The sequence below is a fragment of the Homarus americanus genome, unplaced genomic scaffold (genome assembly GCF_018991925.1).
Source record: "Homarus americanus isolate GMGI-L3 unplaced genomic scaffold, GMGI_Hamer_2.0 scaffold52512, whole genome shotgun sequence".
NCBI lineage: Eukaryota > Metazoa > Arthropoda > Malacostraca > Decapoda > Nephropidae > Homarus > Homarus americanus.
The window spans coordinates 15,474,915-15,495,538 of record NW_024735442.1 but is presented as its reverse complement, the minus strand read 5'-3'; the positions used below and the strand labels follow the sequence as shown (position 1 = coordinate 15,495,538).

Here is a 20,624-nt window from a genome sequence, read left to right as displayed (position 1 = left end):
AATTACTGTATTGCCTTGGCTCAGAAACAGTAATTTTAGATGGATCATAACAAACCTAGCTGTCCCACTCCTGTCATTTTAGCTAAAAATGCAGTAGACACTTTAAAGGCATTTTAACTTGGGTGTTTTTCTTGATAGCACAATGGTTAGTTCACTCATGTGGTGTATGTTGCCAAGCATTGCCACTGTTTTACCATTTTCAGGACTTTTAGTATCTCCAACTTAGTTTCTAGGTTTAACATCTTTTTAGACTTTGTCATAAGGGGATCTTTACTTGCTTGAAAAATAAATGAAATTCAGGTGTAGAAAGTTATCTGTGAATGTAATTCCAGTTATGAAATTGTATAAACAAGGTCAACCTGTACCTTAGGTGTTCCTATTACAAATGCAATACAAAAGCTGATGGAAAATAAGAGTCATGAGAATAGTTAAGTAATTCAGTATTATGTATCATTATTTCTTTGTTTAATTAAAGTTTCTTTTATATTATTCAGGATACAGGCAATGAGATGAAGTGGCAAGTCCATGTTGCAGATAATAGCTCTGATGGTGAGTTTTTTTTTATAATGTTTACAATGATAAAGGTCATTTCAGTGAGAGTTAATTATTATCTGAGGACTGGTACTTCAGGGATGAATTGCTTTAACCCTTAAACTGCACACACCCTCCCTGACTCTCTACCTTATATGCACAGAAAATGAGTTATTTAGAAAACATTATGGAATGATAGTATTCTATGTAAAAATAAAATTATTAAAAGGTAAAGGATATTCTTGCCCTCCATATATGAGTGCATAGAACATGTAGTAGAGAAAACCCTGAAACAGTGACCATCAGCCTCTGGCAGCTGGTACATCAGACCTGATAGTTCCATCCTTCATTACTGCTGAGGAGAATCTTTTGGAACATGCTTGGGGTAATAAATTAGGGATGATTCCATTTCTTCTGAGGGGTTGGAAGGAGGTGCTAGGCAGTATATCATCCATGGTGGTTAGAGTGTAACTAAACATGTGACAGGAGTAGGCTCACTTATCTCCCCACTTCGGTATTGTACTGACACCTATAGGCACCTGGACCAACCATATGTCATCTGTGGCCTGGAATGTTGGTGGGAAAAGGTCTAGAGTCAATTTCTTCTTGGATGTCCATCTATTCTCACTTATAATACAATAATACAGTACTGTATTTTCTTCATCCTATACTGTACTTCATCTTCCTTGTGGTTTTCCTTTTGCATGGCTACTAATATATTAGTTTCTAAATATATCAAATAAAAAAAATGGTCTTGACTAAAACACAAGGGATTGTGTTGATTATTCAAGTGGATATTATGTCCCATCACTCATTGTATGCCTTTACGTAATTACAACATTCCTTAAAGTTTTCTACAATTATTGTGTTGTTACTATTTAGACTACAGTATTAGTGTTAAAGTAGAATAGGTACAAGTTGATAATAATTGTATGACCTTTATCCCTGCAGGTGGTTTTGCTTACCTTGATATCACTAAAAATTTAGAGCCAGGTGCACATGGTGTCATGAATTCGACGGAAATCTCTGCAACTCACGCCTCATGCTTTGCCTTTTCATACATGCTGGATGGTCCCCATGAACTCAATATCCTACAACAGGTAAATATTTTTGTTTATTTTGGTACAGAACCTTTCCCTATACAGTAGACTGATTTTATACATAAAAGTGTATGTTAACATTTTTATTTACGGGAATAGCCCATCCAGGCATGGGTCACTGACTCACAACGGGGCCTGGAGGGCAAAAATATAAGAGTAAAAAGAAATTAAAAATAGAAGAGAAAAAGACTATTAATCTACATCACAAAGATGCCAGAAAACCATCTTTTTGAAGTGAGACAGATTGTAAGAGTAAGGAAACACAGAAGAAGGCAGAGCATTCCACAGTTTGGCTGTGTGAAGAAAGAAGGAGGTACTATACTGGGTCATTTTAGTGTGACCGACATCCACAGAGAAACGTTGGGCACCGTGGGCAAGACGAGTGTTACGAACCCACAGCCTTGCCGGCGGTACACAGGATGCCAAATCCACCAAACATTGCCCGTTAAAGTACCTGTAAAAGAGAGAGAGTGAAGTAATGTTGTGGCGAAGAGAAGGGAAGAGAGATTATCAACTAAAGGAGGAGAGTTAATAAGACGAAATGCCTTTGATTCCACCCCATCTAACAGTTGGACAGAAGAAGAGCCACCCCAGATATGAGAACAATACTCCAAGTTAGGATGAATGAATTTCTAGTAAACCTGATGCAACTGTTCAGGAGTGAAATAGCTACGGCGTCCGTACAGCATTCCCAGCTTTCGGGAGGCTTCTTTGGCAATGTTGTGGATGTGTGGCTTCCATGACATTTTAAAGGAAATTGCGAGGCCTGGCATATCTATTTTAGAATTTGTCAGAATGATTGCCCGTTAAAGTACCTGTAAAAGAGAGAGAGTGAAGTAATGTCTGTGGCGAAGAGAAGGGAAGAGAGATTATCAACTAAAGGAGGAGAGTTAATAAGACGAAATGCCTTTGATTCCACCCCATCTAACAGTTGGACAGAAGAAGAGCCACCCCAGATATGAGGACAATACTCCAAGTTAGGATGAATGAATCTCTAATAAACCTGATGCAACGGTTCAGGAGCGAAATAGCTACGGCGTCCGTACAGCATTCCCAGCTTTCGGGAGGCTTCTTTGGCAATGTTGTGGATGTGTGGCTTCCATGACATTTTAGAGGAAATTGCGAGGCCTGGCATATCTATTTTAGAATTTGTCAGAATGATTGCATCCTGAAATGTGATTGGTGGGAGATCTTCTATTTTGGAAAGTGTAATTAGTAAATACTGTGTTTTATTACTATTGAATTTAACCAAGTTTCTGCCTCCCCAATCGGAGATGCTTCACAGATCCACATTGATAGATGAAATGATATCAGCTCTAGAAACAGATCTAGTTTGAGAACTAGGGGGAAGGAAAAAATGTGAAGAAGAGTCAAGAGTAGAATCATCAGCGTAAGAATGGATAGAATTAGTCGTAGTGTGAAGTAAATCATTGATAACAAGAAGGAAGAGAGTAGGTGAAAGAACAGATGCATAGGGAGCGTTACCATTTTGAAATTGTTTATATCCTAATAAATATTATTGCTTTTACAATGAATACAGGTATTGTCTGTCTTATGCTAAGAATGAAAAAAATGAATAGTGGAGGTGATTGGATATGGAGAGAATAGCTATATGCATACTGTATAGCAATGTGAGAAAGTGGATATATACCAAATGACTGATCAAGTTGTGGCTTTTTGACTATACAGTATACACTAATAGTAGAGTTGTGTTATTCTTGACTCCAGTCACCACGTATCATAGCAGAAAAAGACTTACAAATGAGAAAAAACTAATTTTAAAAGTGAGTTAAGGAGTTGGAAAGGAATAAGTTTTCTTTGTATAGTTTTTAATGTCTCTAATAGAATTGTGTTTGGAAAGGATTTTTGAATTTTATGTAATTAAGGAATATATATTTTAAAAAGGAAGATGGTGTGTTAATTGTATCTTATTACTATGAATTTAACAAAAAAGTATTAATGACAACTAAAGAATATGTGTTGTGTTCATAAATTTAATGAGTGAATTGTCTATAAAGGAATTTTGGCAGAGAGGGCTTCACTCTGTGTATTGTGTATATATTCAGATTCATATTGTATTAAAATGTGTTTAAATCGTGAAGTGAAAAAAAAAAAGTAAATATAAATTTTGAAATATGTAGTTTGCCAGTTTTTGGGAAATAGGGTTGAGAAATAAGCTAGACAAAAACTTGAATTTGTGTCTACTTGTGTACTTTAATATATTTTAACGTGCATACAATATATTTGGACTTAATAAATATAATTATGACAATACCTGTACAGTAATATCTCCTTTAGCTGGAATCCCTCAAACCCAGAACTCTCCGATAGCCAGAATTGAAATTTTCTCGGATTATCGTTCCCAAAGCCGGAATTTTACGGAAAATTCCAGCTTTGGGAACGATTTTCCAAGGGGCACATTTTCTGGAAAATTCTGAGAAAATTTTCCCGATAACCGGAAAATTCTGGGGATGGGAGAGTTTTTTCCCGGTTTAAGAGATGAAAATCAGGCGCATTTTCTGGAAATTCCGAGAAAGTTTTTCCGTTGCCCCGAAAATTCTGGAAAATTCCGGGATGAGGGATACTTTTCCGGGTTCGAGAGACGATGTAATGGGCAATTTCTGGAACTTCCGAGAAAATTTTTTTACCCGGAAAATTCCGGGAATGAGTGTTTTTTCCAGTTTTCAGACAGTCGTCTCGTTACCCAGAAATCTCTCATTCCCGGAAGTGCTCTGCACCAATTGTTCCGGCTAATGGAGATATTATTGTTCTTTGATATTCATGAATCAGATTAGTAATGAATAACTTACAATATCATCAGAATGGGAGAACTCTGCAGTCCCTTTGGTTTCATGAAGGGCCACAGGGAGCTGTATGGGTGGCTGTTCAGATAACTGTATCATCAGAAGAAGTATTTAACATCCTTGTGGAGGGAGTGAGAGGTGACTCTGCAGATGGTCATATTTCCGTAGACAGTGTTTTTCTTACTCTTGGACCCTGCATTATTCCAGGTAAGGTGAAATATACTGGGTCCTTTCCTACAGTGCATTCATTTGTGTTACGATATTGTGATGATTTTTTCGACAATAGCATGTTTTTTGACAGGAAATATCTTTTTTCTTTTATCCAATTTACCACTAATCCTGATGAAATCTTGGCAGAGGATTCTTGTGACTTTGAAAATAAACAAATGTGTGGATGGCAGACTGTAGGGAACCCTGGTCCCACAGACCCCCTGTGGGTTTGGACTGATGGCCAATCCACCACTACTGTGGATCACACAACTGGGACTGTCAAAGGTCATTTCTTGAAAGCCACCAACAACTGGAATAGTAGTTCATTGAACACTGCTCTCATGTCCTCAATACTGTATTCATCACAAGGTGCTTCATATGTCAGGTAAGAAATATATAGTTATTTTTCATTCTCCTAACCCTTCTCCCATCCCATTGTAGGATGACCAGAATCAGGAGCAGAACAGACTCCCTTCACTTGCTGTCATTTAGTCACTGTCATTGCTGTAATACTGGGTAAATGTGTTCTGCTATGAAGTTTCCTTGCCACAACAAGGCCTCAGAGATCTATCTAGCTTATCCCAGGGTTGGCCAATTTAAACCAATGGTTTAAACCAAATGATCAGTGAACCATGTGTCAGGGACATAATAAAGCATCATACCCATATTTTTTTTAGTATGCTGTAGTTGCACAAAATTTTATCTTTCTTTGGAGGGGGGCTTCAAAGAAAGATAAAATTGCTAATGGACAATTAATGCCTCATTTGGAATTTCAAATTTAACCTGTAGATAGAGTTTCTAATATCTCAGGTTTAGATGTGCATGTCACCAAAAACTCTTAAGAGATCCATAGAGCCACTGCCAGAGTTGTTTGAACACGTTGTTGAAGCTTTTATATAACCATCATTAGACCTACAAAAAGTTTTAATTTACTAAAATTAGCATTGATTATAAATCACAAGAACATGTTACTGTGCAATGGAATTTTAATTGTTTTCTTATGCAATTTCCTACAGGTTCTATTACTTTGCCCATGAAGGAACTTTAGCAACTCTCAGAATGTATTATGTTGAAGATGAGATTGATGACACTGGAGATCTTGTGAGTACTGTACTTCATATATTGTGGATAACAAATAAATAAGTGATCAGAATTACACAAATAGTTCTTATTAACTTCAGTAGTGTAGTGATTGAAAATCAATTGAATATCAGTATAATTTTCTAAATACCTGTAATCTAATATTTATTTTTATTGTAAACCAGATCATGTAAATATATTGTCCCTCTTCCTACTCTAATCTTCAGTTTATCACCTAAGAGTGTACAATATCAGTATGTGAATGCACTCATATTCTCTTATATGTACTTTATTTACACCAAGTAGAATGCTTAACCCTCTCATGTCCTTTTCTCTTATCATGTCCCAAAATGACTTTAATGACTTAAAAACTTGGATTATGCTCAGTGATTAATAGGATGTGTAGAGACCTTCAAATTTTACTTCCAGGCTCCAGTGATTATATGGGAAGCACCTGTAGGCAAAGTCTCGGAGTGGATGGAAGGTCGAGTAGATGTTACTGTAAGCTTCTTCAGGTTACGGTTGGAAGCTGTCTTTAAAACACCAGATAACACTTCCTTTATAGCCTTTGATGATTTTAGTATCCATCCTGGCACTTGTGGCAGTGCAGGTATGTTTTAAAGAAATTACTTGATTAGTAGTGTTCATGTGTACTGTATATAAAATATGGGTTAATGATATGTCCAAGTGTTAAAGTTACATTTTTGTGGAGTATATGCATGACCTTTTAAAACCAGTAACATTAGGGAGTATGTGATAAAATAAATGTTTTCTTTTAAGCTGAATGTAATTTTGATGGCCTAAATTCCTGTGGATGGACTCGCTCGCTCACCGAAAAAGCTTATTGGGATATTATCAGTGGCAGTGATCACACATATGGAGACCTTGGTAAGACCTCCTTCGATCTGGAAACTTAAACAGCATAATTTTGTAAAGACAGATTACCAACACTAGGAATCATAATCCCTTTGTTTGCTCTTTGTAATCACATTTCTCCCAATATTTTTAGAATTATTGTTGACTTGACATAAAGTTTTATTTTGCTTAATTGTCATGGAATTCATAGTTAAAGCTTATTTTAATTTACATCGTAGAAAAATAATAAAGAAAAATAGTCTCGAAAGAAATTTGACCTAATGTTATAAATTATTGTATAGTAGTTAAAGGTGTTTTGTGTTGTCATGTAATTTATGCAACCTATAGAATATCTCTGAAGTTGATAATGTGGAGAAGTACCCGGTAAGAACTAAGGGAAAAACAATCCCAGTAGAAACATGTAATGAAGTCTACAGATTTGTTTCAAATCAACCCAGGTGGTGGGATGCTGATGTTAGAACCAACTAGATATGAGGCAGGAGATGCAGCAGTGCTTCTCAGCCCTCTAATGGAGCCTGCTGAAGCCATATCCACCTGTCTTCAATTCTGGTTTCATATGAATTCTAGTGTTGAGGGCAGTATCAATTTCTATATTCAGGTAAGGTATAGTCAAGGAGTATTATATTCTGTATAAGACTGTATACGATTTAAAAAGGTTAGATAATGGTTCCATGACTCTTTAGTAGTGCTATGGTCTTCCAACCAATGAGTCTCAGGTTAACTCTTGTGCCAGGTAAGGTTGGTGGAGCATTAAGAAGTTGGAATTTGCACCAACCATGGCAGTGCTCTAAGCAAAGGAAGCCTAACCCTCCCCTCCTGGGCATTGCTTCCCTCCTCCACAAATTATTGGAAATGGTATAAAAAGTTCACAGACAAATGGATGGAGACAATTTTTATTTATTTTTTTATTTATGTTTTATTTTTTTTAGTTTTTTAATAATATCCACAGTATTAACTGCAGTATTTACCAATGTTTCTTTAATGTACTTTTATAATCCTGTCATTCATTGTCTGTTCCTTCATCCCTACCTGTACACACACTGTTGTACAATATAAACTCACTGACTCTCATATTCCTTAATTTTTGGCTTAAAGAAGAAACATAACAAAAAGCTTAACTTTATTGTGATATTGAATCAGATAAGGCCATTACACAGATGCTAGTGTTTGGTTTGTTGGTTTAGTGTGGATGTACTATCCTGATTGCCTGCTCTTTCCTTCCTCCTCACTGAATTTACTGAACTACAAGAATCTTGCTGTGCCTCTCAAATTACACTTAGGAACTTGTGCTATGCCTTTGCTTATTACCTGCCCTTAATCATGGCCTTTAAGTTTTGCTGGATTATACTCATGTTTTGTCACTCCTACAATTTGTCATGGCAGTACTGTACTTTTAAGATGCCTTTTTTCTGTGGATTCACAAGGTTAGAGAGAATATATATAGCAAATACTGCATATAGCCCTATATATTTTATATTATTACTCTATAGCCCGTTGGAGAGCAGCAGGTGTTAGTTTGGAGCATGAGCAGTGCCCAAGCAGGGTCATGGAATGTTGGTCGTGTTCCACTGTTTGGACTTACTGATAACTACTTCTTCATACAACTAGAAGGTGTTGTGGGACTCAATCAGCTACAAAGAATTTGTGAGTACTTGATGTTTGACCAGTATGCTTAAATGGTAGATTTATAACATGCACTATTTTAAGGATTGCTTTATTTAAGACTCCACTGCAATGCTTTTTTAAGATTCCACTGCAATGCTGTTTTAAGATTCCACTGTAATTTAATTAATTTGGACACATTTTTTTGTTTCTATTTGTTAAGAGACTTGTTACAACTAGACATAGGCTTGATGCCACCATTCAGAATGAATATGAATAGAGCAGTTATGCAGTGCTGAATTAATATAAAAAGTACTGTACTCAGTAAAGAAATTTCCATATACAGCACTGAAGTGGTATAAGGAGGACCTTTAAGGATTATTTTTCACAAGTTCTTGTTAACAAACAATCATCAGAGGCGGCCATGCTGAGGGAAGGAGGCCAGTGGCCTGTGTAGTATCCCAACATTGTTCTTGATAGTTTTGTCTCGGGCTATTTTCAAGCCCAGTACTCGTCTTGATTCCACAGCCTGAGCCAGTAGACTTCCATAGATCACCCACCCTGTGTGTGAAGAAATTTTTCTTTATGTATCCTATAAAATTTTTGTTTGCATTAACTATTGCTATGTACAGTATTTGGCTACAATTATTAGAGAATACCTAAACAAAATCATGTTTACTGTAGAACTATTAAATTATATAAAAACAACTAAACCAGCAACAATTGTGTGTGATAACTGTTGACAGGTGGGAGAGGATATCATTGCTAAAATTTACTCACTGTTTTATCTACACTGCTATGAAAGTAAAACAAATCAAATATTACATAAACTTAAAGTATTGAAGAATAATTAAACAAAAGTGTTTACTGTAAAAGTATCTTGAAAGCATGAGACAGGAATTGGTGATGACGGGTTTTATAGAGTATCTTATGTTGAAAATTATTGTGTGCTGTCTTGCAAAAGCTTCAGAAGCTTGACACTGCTCAAGGTGGAAATATTGAGTTAGTACTTAAAATGTACTTTATATGAATATTAGAGGTGTGACAGTATTTACACTATATTCTGTATTCGTAGATTGCAGCTGGCAATAGTCACCTATTGTGCCAAGTGAATTAGGGCTTAGTTACACCACAGCAGCTGCAGAGAGTGAATACGGTATGTTCAGTCTGACCTGCAAACGTAACCCCCTTTTTCCCATTGAATCAAGGTACTGTACTGTATCCCTGTTTGTGAATTTTGCCTTTAGAAGTTTTCCAGGATTATAACCTTAGTGAGTGGAGGGCTTACTACATTTGGTTGTTCTTGTTATATTATACATACAATATTGTCATTTCATCTTTTTATATATACAGATATTGATGATTTGCTGACATTTACTGGTCATTGTAACATCTGGCCTGTGGAAGCTCAACCCAGGAATGGTACAGATTTTACCTCTACCACCATTCAGGGAGGCTCAACCACCACACCGGGTAAGTCTAAAAGTTTGTAGCATAAACGTGCCACCATTGATTATATAATTTACCGGCATATCTTTGAACTTGGTCACCATATTCATCAACCTTGACGCTTTCCACGCGACGGCTGTACCCTGCCGAACACGGAATGCTCACTTTCCGTGGTGTGTGTACCCTTTTACGCGGAGAGCGGCGCAAGCAGGGTGCGCACAAGGTCGCCCAGTCATCAAAACATTACCTAGTTCTTCACCCGCCACCTACCACAGCCGCCCAAGTCAGTGATAGTGATAATGACAGTGAGGATATGAACTTATATGGAATTTGAGGGGTTTGACAAAGAGGCCCTGCAAGCCTCTGTGGTGGATAGTGATACAATTGATACAAGTGATACAGGTGAGGGCCAATAATCTGCCCTCTGCCTCGGAACCAACCCCCCATCCCAGTGTGCCCAGCCATCTTTTCTACTAATGTAAGTGTTAAAAAAACCTAATATTATTGATATTTCTCTTAATTATTAATTGTGTGTGCATACCATCATAAAATTAAGAAGTTATTTTTACTACAACGTAGGTATTGTGTCTGAAAAAGTGGAGTTTGGGGGGTCGGCCTGGTCTCTATTTCAATTAATCCCATATGTTATGTTGTTCACTTTTCGCGTTTCTCACTTTACGCGGGCCGCCGTGGGTTCAATTGACCGCGTAAAGTGAGGGCTCACTGTACTGTATATTTGCCATCATATATATGATGCTACATACATTTAACTATAATTACAGTGGCACATTATGTAGGTGTACTCTTGGGATATTTGCTTGTCAGTTTATTTTCTTTAAAACCATGAATGTCAGTATGCCAACTTTTTTTTTTGGAGGGGGTGGGGAGGAGATAAGAAAATATTATATCAGGTTAAAATATGATATAATATCTCCACATTGTATTTTCAGAACCTCTTGGAGAAAATGATTGTGATTTTGAGGACATAATGATGCCAACATGTTTATGGGAGATGTCAGAGGACAATGGCACAGTGCCCTGGACTTGGTGGCATGGACCCCCAGATACTGTGTCTCCAGGTCCAGCCACAGATCATACAATTGGCACAGGTAGGTTTTAAATTTTAATTTATTGGTTTGATGGGGGAAAGGAAGCTGTTATCTTCTTTAATCCCCACCATTGTTCCTGGTGAGTTTGTCCTTTATTGTCCAGTGTTGTGACGGCACCGAGTGTGAGCTCTTTCAAGACAAGGCTTGACCAACACTGGAGCATGCCCAGTACTTGCCAACAGTGCGTAACAGAGACGTGACCGATCGCCAAGCGGCTAACGAGCCGATCTTTTGGTGAAAAGGATAAAAGAAAAGGAAAAGTAATCGGAGACGTGACCGATCGCCCAAGCGGCTAACGAGCCGATCAGTGGTGAAGAGGATAAAGTAAAAAGTAATACAAGAGGATATCAGAGTACAGTGTAGTCATACCCCACTTCCACTTAGTGCTAACCTATTTAATGCTGTTTTATATAAAAATTGGGATTGTCAACCACTAAAATGGCTTTTAAGAACACAATCAAGATGAAAACCTCTTCCCGGTCAACTACTTCATTAACTGCAACAAATTTAATTTGTTCAAGGAAGAGTTTGTTGGAGAAGATGGAGAGCTGGTTATAAGCATATGGGTGGAACATGCGACCCAGCTCCATATTCCTTTAAGCCAGCTTCTGGAAATTATCATGGAGAAGGTGCATTGTCTTACCAGTTGAAGCTGGTCCTACGGGTATAAGGATTACAGTGATTTACACAGCTCCTTCATCAGTGGCAAAGCTGCGAGAATGGACACTCTGACAACCCTTCAGTTCCTGGACATACTCGAGGCTATCATCAAGGAAGGCAATAACCCTTCCCAGCTTATTTTCAGTGTTGACAAAACGAGCCTTTTTTTGGAAGCCCATGCCATCACGCACTTTTATCTCCCAAAAGAATGGCCTGTAACAGGGTTCGAGGCTGTCAAAGACCACATTATATTCTTGCTGGGCAGTGGCACATTTGGTAATTTGATGGTGAAACCGAAGCTCGTTTAATATGCAGAAACACCCTGAGCAATGTTATCCTCTGATTTATGCTCTTCTTGATGTTGTTAAATGTTTACCATCTGTATTGCTCAACGTAGTCCATATATTGCTCTTGTGGTATGGTCGGTAACGTTCCCTAGTCCCACGCAGTAGGTCGAGGGTTCCAGTCCTGGCTGGTGAGGTAGTTGATTATACTGTACTTTATATCTGATCATACATAAGAGAGAAAACTTTTGGAAATGTATCTCCATGTAATCTCTCATAATGACCCTGATTAGTGTTTGATTCTTCTGGATTGCTTCCTGAGCACTAAGTGTGGTAAACCTGTACCTGGAAAAAACTTGCGATATTTGGTAGATTCGCACTGGATAACACCTTTCTCATACTTGACCTAGGAATTGAACCCAGGTTGCAGTAGTGACAGACAAAGGCACTTCCACTGTACCAACAGCACCCTTTTGTTTATTGAGTGATGAACGTACCACAACATGATTTCTTTTTGTCTTGCCAAACCCTTAATCCTTTGACTGCTATGTGTACTTATTTTTTCTAGAAACACCTGTATAATTGAATTAAATTTAGATCTAAGGAAAATACTGAAAAAAAGAGGTAGTAACCTGGTCAAAACAGAATCTTTTGGATTGATGTACATTACTGTAAAACTTGGGCTGCTTAGGCGGATGGAGCGGCTGCCCAGGAGACCTGGAGCAGTCTAAGGGTTAAATGGTAGCCATCATCAGTAGACATTTCATGTACCATTTTGCATCTATGGGGACAGAGTAGGGAATCTTTATACGACCCTTCCCTATTATTTTCCCCCATTTTTGCAGTTTTAGTTTCTTAGCTCTTGATCCACCTCACACAAGACTGAGTGTGTGGCTAAGTGTATACAGTACAGCACTCTCATCATGTACTAAAGGTTGCTAGTTCAATCCGAAGGCACTCCCTGTCTACCCAGCTATAAGTGGGTTGGTAACTTTAAAAGTTAGGGAAATGAAGGTAGTTGAGTGCAGTACTGGCTACGCTGCCTACTTTTGCATGTACCAAAGGTTTAGTGCATATACTGTACTGTATTAACACAGTCCCTAACCAGCAGTCATGCCCATGAGACCCATTCTCAGTTTTCACAGAAGAATGGGAGAGTAATAAAGATGATAAGGAGAATATTTAAACTCATTTTGTTGAATTTCCTTTATTTAACTAAAAATGCAGTTACAGCATAAATTTGTAGTGTGGGCAGATGTAAAATGTCATACCTTGAACTTGTGTAATATGCATACCATAGCATTATACTGTCTTTCATGTTTTTTGTAATTTTGACTCCAATAGTGATCACCCCACAAACTTCTGATTTTTTTTTATCCTAGTTTAGGTGAAGGAAATTTTCATTAAAAAACATTGTAAGAGTACATTAAATGCAGTATATAAAAAATATATACTGTATTACAGTATTATAATTACAGTATACCTTTCTTTTATGAAGTGCTTTTATGAAATGAATCTTCAGGGCATTGATTAATTATCTATCATTTCTTTATTTTCCTTATCAATTCATTCTAGTGATTCTATTTTTCCCAATCAATTTTATTGAATCTCTTTGCCTTACAGATGCTGGTCACTATCTGTATGTGGAAGCACAGTGGTCTTACCCCCCAGCCTCTGCTCTGTTGTACCGGGGACCTGTACAAGATGCCCAGTGCTTCAGTTTCTGGTATTATATGTTTGGTGAAAACACTCCAGACCTTATTGCCACCACAAGAGCCGAAAATAGTGAGATAAACGAACCAATCTTCTTTAGGACTGGTTCACAGGGAGACTTCTGGCATCCAGCTACTATGGATTTGGGAATTGATGCAGCCATGTATAGTGTATGTATTACAATGAAACTATTTTGATTAATGTCTATGATATATCTTAGTAGTGTTAAGCCAAAATACAGTAAAATACCAATTTTATAGAATAGGTTGAAACCAAACTCATTCTTTTAAATAAATTTTCCCAAAAATCTGTATACTACTGTATATAAAAAGAGTTACCGGGTAACACTGGTTTGCTTTTATATATATATATATATATATATATATATATATATATATATATATATATATATATATATATATATATATATATATATATATATATATATATATATATATATATATATATATATATATATATATATATATATATATACTGTATATATATATACCTGTATATATATATATATGTATATGATATCAAATATAGGGGAAATGTGTTTGTGTGCATTCGTGCAGTATTTGTTCTTGGATTTGGTCACCCTGCATTAAATAGGGAAAAGCTTGGAAGAGATAAAAAGAAATATATTTATATATTCATATTTATACTTTGTTAACATTTTCAGGCCATTATTAAAGCTGTTTGGGAAGAGTCCCGTCAAGGCATTGTAGCTGTGGATGATCTTCGACTTCACTCAGGTCATTGTCAACACCATCCAACTGATCCTCAGGCTCTCCATGACTTTGAAGAGAATGGTTCCATGTTTGATATAGTCTCTGGTAGCAAAATACAGTGGAACACCATGAGTGTGGAAGATCACCCTGACCACACACTTGGCACTCTGAAAGGTGAGATTTATTTGCATATTAGTTCTGGGAATATCAATCCTGACTGGCTGTGCAACTCACTCTCTGATTGAGAAAGCCTTTAACTAGCTCATGTTGTTGCACCACATGACCATTTCTTGTTTTATAACACAACATAAATTGCACTGAGATATTGGTGTAAGAAAATGTCTCATTTCTTTCCTAATACTGTTTATGAAAAATAGTTTTGAGTTTGTAGTTTTTACTTTGAGGTACAGTACACCAAAACCCACCTCTTGCTAAAATTCTTCTACCTGTTTACTTTCTCATGTACAGTAGTCAATTCATTGAGTGAGGCATCCATCTCTATTCAATTATGCATTTTTAAAGCTTATAAGTGAAATTCATTTATTCCCATTTCATATTCAGTGTAACATAATTAATGAAAACTCTGGTATAGCTTGAGTGCTTCATATCTGTTTATTTTTATCACTGAAATTTTCAGGTGATTCATTAGTGGGAGCTGCAATTTCTGTTATATTTTCCATTTTCCTCAAAAAAATTTCATCATGGGCCATTGCCCATGATGAAAAATTAGATGGGTGGAAAATTTGAGTGTGGTGAATGAATAAGATATGTAGAGCAGTGAATCAAATATGTAAAAACAATAAACTTATAGAAAGTACAATTACAAAAGATAAATAAAACTTGCAAAGGTGTAAACGAAACACTTTAGTGCAGTAAATGTGATGTGATCAGATGACTGAGTTTTTGCAGAGTATGAATCAAATGCTATAGGTAAGAGAGTATGATAAACAAGAACATCTAACTGTAGATATGACTTGTCATAGAATGTAGCAGCTTAAAAAGAATTTGATGTATCAATATAACTAAAATGATTTCGTGAACAACAGAAAAGAAGAAACTGAGGATTTCAAAGTAGAAAATGAAAGCTAAAATGTAATTATGTTGCTTCTACAGGGCACTTTGCTAGAGCTGATCTGCAAAAATACATTGCTAGAGACTGGGGGCAAATAATCTCTCCAGTATACCAGACCCAGGGCAATATATTTGGGTAAGATTAAGATTATTTTGTATTTTCACGCCACTGTAACAAATAGTTACCATGGCATATGGTATTACTTGTAATATTGTTCGTTAATGTGTCCATCCGTCTATGTATCACACATTCATTTCCATGTGATATCCTCTATCATGTGAATGAATCACAACCAAACCTGTTTCACACATTTGCCATTAGCCAAGAATGATATTTATTAGTTTCCAGTTTAGTTGGTTAAAGACAAAGGCCACTATTGCTAAAAATCTCATACCTCACTACAGCCTTGTGAAGTGGCTTTATACTCTTCAAAAATTTGCTCTAGTCCTAGGTAGGTGGGTGGTCTTTGATTATCTCAGGAAGGTGCAACTCTGGCTTGCCAGCTGTACCCACCTTGTGGGTTGGCATTAATAAGGATATCCAGCTATACCTAATGGCAACTGGGTCCCTTGATATCTGCCACATTTCTGGATTGGCACCCTGGGTCTGTGGTGGTGAGCAGGGGGGGGGGGAGACATCCAGCTCTGGTTAATACAGGGAAGTTTGGAAAATGGCCATAAAACATTGATGATAATGAGTCTTTGTGTGTGTATGATTAATTGTTTTGTTGTATCTTGAAAAAGATCATATAACATTGTTCTTAATTCAGTGACATGTTTAACATTAAGTTAATTGCCCATTAGACAATCTATGTCCTTAATTGTATATCATCTCTATCTTGAAAACTTGATTGTGTAACTTTGTCAGGGATGGTTTCCAATATTTTAGTAACATATATTCATTATATTTTTTTTTAAGGTTTAATTAACTTAAACTCCTGAACTAATGTTTTCAGTCAAAGTATATAAAGAACACTGTCCTTTTATCAGTTTGTGTGCAGTAATAATAAAATGTGCTTCATTTTTTAGTATACTGTACTCTACTGTATTGTGTGGCATGGAATACACTGCAACTGCTAATGATTCCTTGGAACTTTTATGATTTTTTGGTTTGTGTCTGAATACATTTTTAGGTAAAAATTTTGATGGCTTGCATGACAACCGAGAATTTTTTCTTTTTCATAGGCATTATCAGTTGCTCAGTAAATCAGCACAAAAGCTATTTTGGGTGATCAAGAGTGAGAAAAGCTAATGTGAAATGAAACCTAATTGATTATTAATGGTATCAACATATTATTGTATTTCCTAACTTGAGTAAGTGTCTCAAAGAGGAGAACAATGACAAAACATTTTCCTCCTTTTTCACCAAAGGCCAGAAACATCCCTGCATAATTTGAATTGTATGTATGATTATGGTAAATTCTTTCTTATGCTGTATGTATGTTTCTTATTACTTGCGAGTAAATTACAATACGTACAGTACTCTTATACTCGAGGAAATAGGTCACCCTTGTGCTCTCCTCACCCGAATTGGTATTCAGTTGAGGAGAGCGCAGGGATAATCTAAATGAAAGTGGCAAACAGAGTACGTACTAGGCGTGATCTATCATTTCAGTTGAGCAGCTTTTCTGCCAAGCGTGCTACCTCCCCACAATCTTCGTCTTAAACGACACCTGTACGTGAATATGTGATGTTTACACTTGATTCAACTCTTTATAAAATGGTCATTATTATCCTTTGCTTTATATGTTTGGTGTCATTTGTCTTGATATGCATAATATTTAGTGAAGAGATGAAATAGAGGCAAATGTGTTCTTTGAAAGTGTGAATTTGTTTGTGATTTTGATGGTAAATATTCTTTATTTAAAAGTTTTTTCACTTGTATCTTGAAAGTTACTGTTTTCAAGTAGTTACTCTTTATACTGTATACATTAAATTGGTATTAAAGCGAGCCAGAATTGGGTCAATGAGCTACAAGAGGGTAAAGTACTGTCAACTAAAAAGAAACCCACAATATTAGATTAGTCTATATAAACTGTCCTTTTACCTTGGTGTTTATAGGGCAACTGAGGTCTATAACTTTTTTTACTGGTGATTATTACTGCTTGTGAGATTTACTAAACAGTATATGGGTAAGGAAATCATTGATTCCTTCAAATGGACATGAGAAAATTAAAACTACAGTATATGGCATACATTATTAGTCCCTCCTGAACACCAATACTTTTTAGGTGAATACAGGAAGTACAAAAGGTTAAGGATATAAAGCTAGTTTTAGCACAGTACAGATATTTTCTTTGAGTTCATCAGATACTCATGTGTGTAGTACAATACTGTACTAGTACAGTACTGTATAGTACTGAAATCTTATTGCAAATTTCAGAGACATTTGAAAAAGGAACAGTAATATTTATTTATATCCTGTACTTTCATTACCAGGTGTCTGAACTTCTATTATTACCTGTCGGGCTTGTCAGGCACAGCTGAGCTGTCAGTCTATATGCAGAAACTTGGGAATGGTTTTTCAGCAGATGTATCTAAGGAGCTTCTCTGGAAACAGAATGAAAGCCAAGGAAAGAATTGGGTAAAAGCTCAGTTATATATCTTTGAGAAAGACAATTTCCAGGTAAGATAGAAAAGCATTTTTTTTTAATTGAGAATTATCCAATAAATGTTATCTTTATCCCTTCTGTGTATAACTTTGATCAAGAAACTCCAAATCTTATTATGGTGACCTTGATGAAAAGAAGATTTTCAGGGGGAAAAGAGATAGAAGTGAACACTTATAATTAGGCGAATCCAGTTGTTAGTGATAAGTATACTGTAGTTGGAGGATATTAAAGAGAATGCATATAACAACATAATTTTAGTTTTTGAGGGAGAGGTAGCATGAATTTAGGAGAATGGGAACTGGCTGATGAGATAAGGGCTTTGTAGTCATATTCAGCACCATACTAGAACACACTAGTTACGACAAAATATAATCAAACATATTAGGTATAGCAGATGGAAAGAATGAATGAAAGGAGAGTCTATGTTGCTCTTGATTCCAGCCATTCTGTTCTATTGTGGGAAAACACTTTGCTAATACTGTACAGTATAGGGAAATTACAAGTTAAGCTGTAGAAAAGTTGAGAATACTGTAGTGTAGTGGATAGAAGAATTCGAGCTAGTCTGTGAATCTTAATGAGTGGAACTAAAATGTAGGTCATATGAAGAAGCCTGCATGAAGTACTGTAGTATGTATTTTCTTTCTTTATTGTGTTTATTTTTAACCATATTTTATTGCTACACTGTCTTATGGAATTAAATGTTAGTTTCCAAAGTACAGTACAGGTATGTTGATTGGTAAAAGAGTAGATGTTAATAATTAATGTGAAGTATACTAGTTAATAAGAGAATTATGATATGTGCATGATCAGAGAGCATGGTGTTGAGTGACTTTTGAAGGTAGATGTGATACTGTGGTGATATATGAAGCAACAGGCATAATCCAGAGAGAAAATCTTGGACTTTGTTGTGAAAAGGAAACATGATAGCAAAGTGCAACTGGTAAGGCAACTAGAATAAATGAAAGTGAAGGAGATTCTATGTTATATCATAAAAAAATGGTGTTTAATATTAAAAAAGAGAATCAAGGATACATAATTAGAAGATAATGGCAATGGTATATAAATGCGAAACATACAAAGAATGGAAAGATAATGAAGAGGATTTTGGATTGTGGATTTGAAGGCAGTTTTGGACAAGAGAGGTAGACTGAAAGATAGACTGAGTTGTTAAGTTCTAAGATTATATAATTAAAATATGCCAGAAAAATTACCATATACCTTTCAATATGAAGACGAACTGTGTGTGTGGCTTAAAGTGAATGGATATGGGAGTCTCACAAATGAATATATATGCAGCATTCAAGCTAACTGAAACTGTTGATTCACTTTCATTTGTTCTGGAAATGACTTGATGATGAGTGGATGTATTTATTTATTTATTATACTTATTAGCACATAAGCTCAACCACATTTTGTTGGGAATGAGTTGTAGTTGATAGATGGATGGATATTAATTTATTGAAATGCCCATTACTTCTCTCCAACAGCTGATCTTCGAGGCACAAGTTTTGAAGAACAACACAGACGCTGTAATGGGGATAGATGATGTATACACTGATACACACGAATGCCAAACTTCCGTTGGGTGTGACTTTGAACATGAACTGTGCACGTGGACAAATTCCCTAGATGATTCTGCTGACTGGCTGTTGCAGAGCCCAGCTGATGCTTTGCCAGGACCTGTAACTGACCATTCCACTAATTCCATAAAAGGTTAGCAAATCATTGTTACATGTTGTCATTACAAATATTTATTAATTATCTTTGAGTTCAAGATGGAAAATTCTCCTTAAAATTATTTTTAGTAGTAAAAGGGGGGTTGTGTTTAGAGTTTATTCTTGTAGGTGTAAATTGAAGTTTTATTTATGTACCAAATGAAGTACTGTACATGAACACCCCAATTCACAAATGGAGTGTTATTTGAAATCCGAAAGCCATTATCCTATAGGAATAATGTGATTTTAGGGGTCAGGTTCCAAACCACCTCTCAAAACACCAATATTACTAAGATTTCACCTACACTCGAGATAAGCATACACCTTTGACTTTCATACCATGCTTTCCAGTGTGTAAGATTTTTATATCCTACAAAACTGTTCCCTAAAATCACCCTGCCTCTTATACACCGAAGGTATAAGATTAAGACCTGTGACGCTTGGTTAGTTGTATGAACAAGTCAAGCATTTTAAAAAAAGTATTGTAGTAGTACTTTATATAGTACCTAACATAACTCATATATTTACTGGTTATAAAAAAAAAAAATCGTGTATCATTTCATTCTTTACAAATGTAATATTCGTGTATGTTAGTGAGGATGCAGCATCTCACAGGTGAGTCTGTTTAACCCATAGCATACTGTAGGTGTGACATCATCCTGCTGTATGTTTAATTGGAGGTGGGAAACTTGTATAGTACAGGTACTGTACGTATTCTCATAACCATCTGTGGACTTTGTGATATTATCATTTATTCAGCATAACAATTTCTTTTCTTTTCTATTCTCATTTTCATGTTGCAGGTCACTATGTGATAGTGTCTGGATATTTGATGCCAGATGAAGGAGGTTCTGCTAACCTAAAGTCCCAGTATTACTCCAACAGCTATTCCATTACTGGGTCTTGTGCTAGTTTCTGGTACAATGCTGCTTTCACAAATGGATCTCTTACGGTAAATACATATTAAATATGTCTTAATTTGTCATCACAAGTACTTGACTTATGGTAGATTTCATATATCTTCCTATGGGTGATGGTTCTTTATTCTGCTTGTTGTATTTTGTAATATTTTCT

At 36.1% G+C, this 20,624-nt stretch overlaps 1 protein-coding gene across 1 annotated transcript in view; it reads left to right on the top strand.

Moving 5' to 3' along the window:
• Window positions 1-504: 504 nt before the first annotated feature.
• LOC121871065 (MAM and LDL-receptor class A domain-containing protein 2-like) overlaps window positions 505-20,624 on the top strand; it is a 116,067-nt gene continuing 95,947 nt past the window's right edge. Inside the window, exons 1-17 of the mRNA XM_042373175.1 lie at window positions 505-549; window positions 1,483-1,631; window positions 4,453-4,642; window positions 4,793-5,030; window positions 5,662-5,746; window positions 6,155-6,335; window positions 6,506-6,613; window positions 7,039-7,199; window positions 8,092-8,245; window positions 9,557-9,676; window positions 10,603-10,761; window positions 13,329-13,588; window positions 14,104-14,326; window positions 15,266-15,359; window positions 17,663-17,849; window positions 19,323-19,548; window positions 20,354-20,502. Of these exons, the coding sequence (XP_042229109.1) occupies window positions 510-549; window positions 1,483-1,631; window positions 4,453-4,642; window positions 4,793-5,030; window positions 5,662-5,746; window positions 6,155-6,335; window positions 6,506-6,613; window positions 7,039-7,199; window positions 8,092-8,245; window positions 9,557-9,676; window positions 10,603-10,761; window positions 13,329-13,588; window positions 14,104-14,326; window positions 15,266-15,359; window positions 17,663-17,849; window positions 19,323-19,548; window positions 20,354-20,502 (2,724 nt within the window). The 5' untranslated portion in view covers window positions 505-509. The remainder of the gene's footprint in view (window positions 550-1,482; window positions 1,632-4,452; window positions 4,643-4,792; window positions 5,031-5,661; window positions 5,747-6,154; window positions 6,336-6,505; window positions 6,614-7,038; window positions 7,200-8,091; window positions 8,246-9,556; window positions 9,677-10,602; window positions 10,762-13,328; window positions 13,589-14,103; window positions 14,327-15,265; window positions 15,360-17,662; window positions 17,850-19,322; window positions 19,549-20,353; window positions 20,503-20,624) is intronic.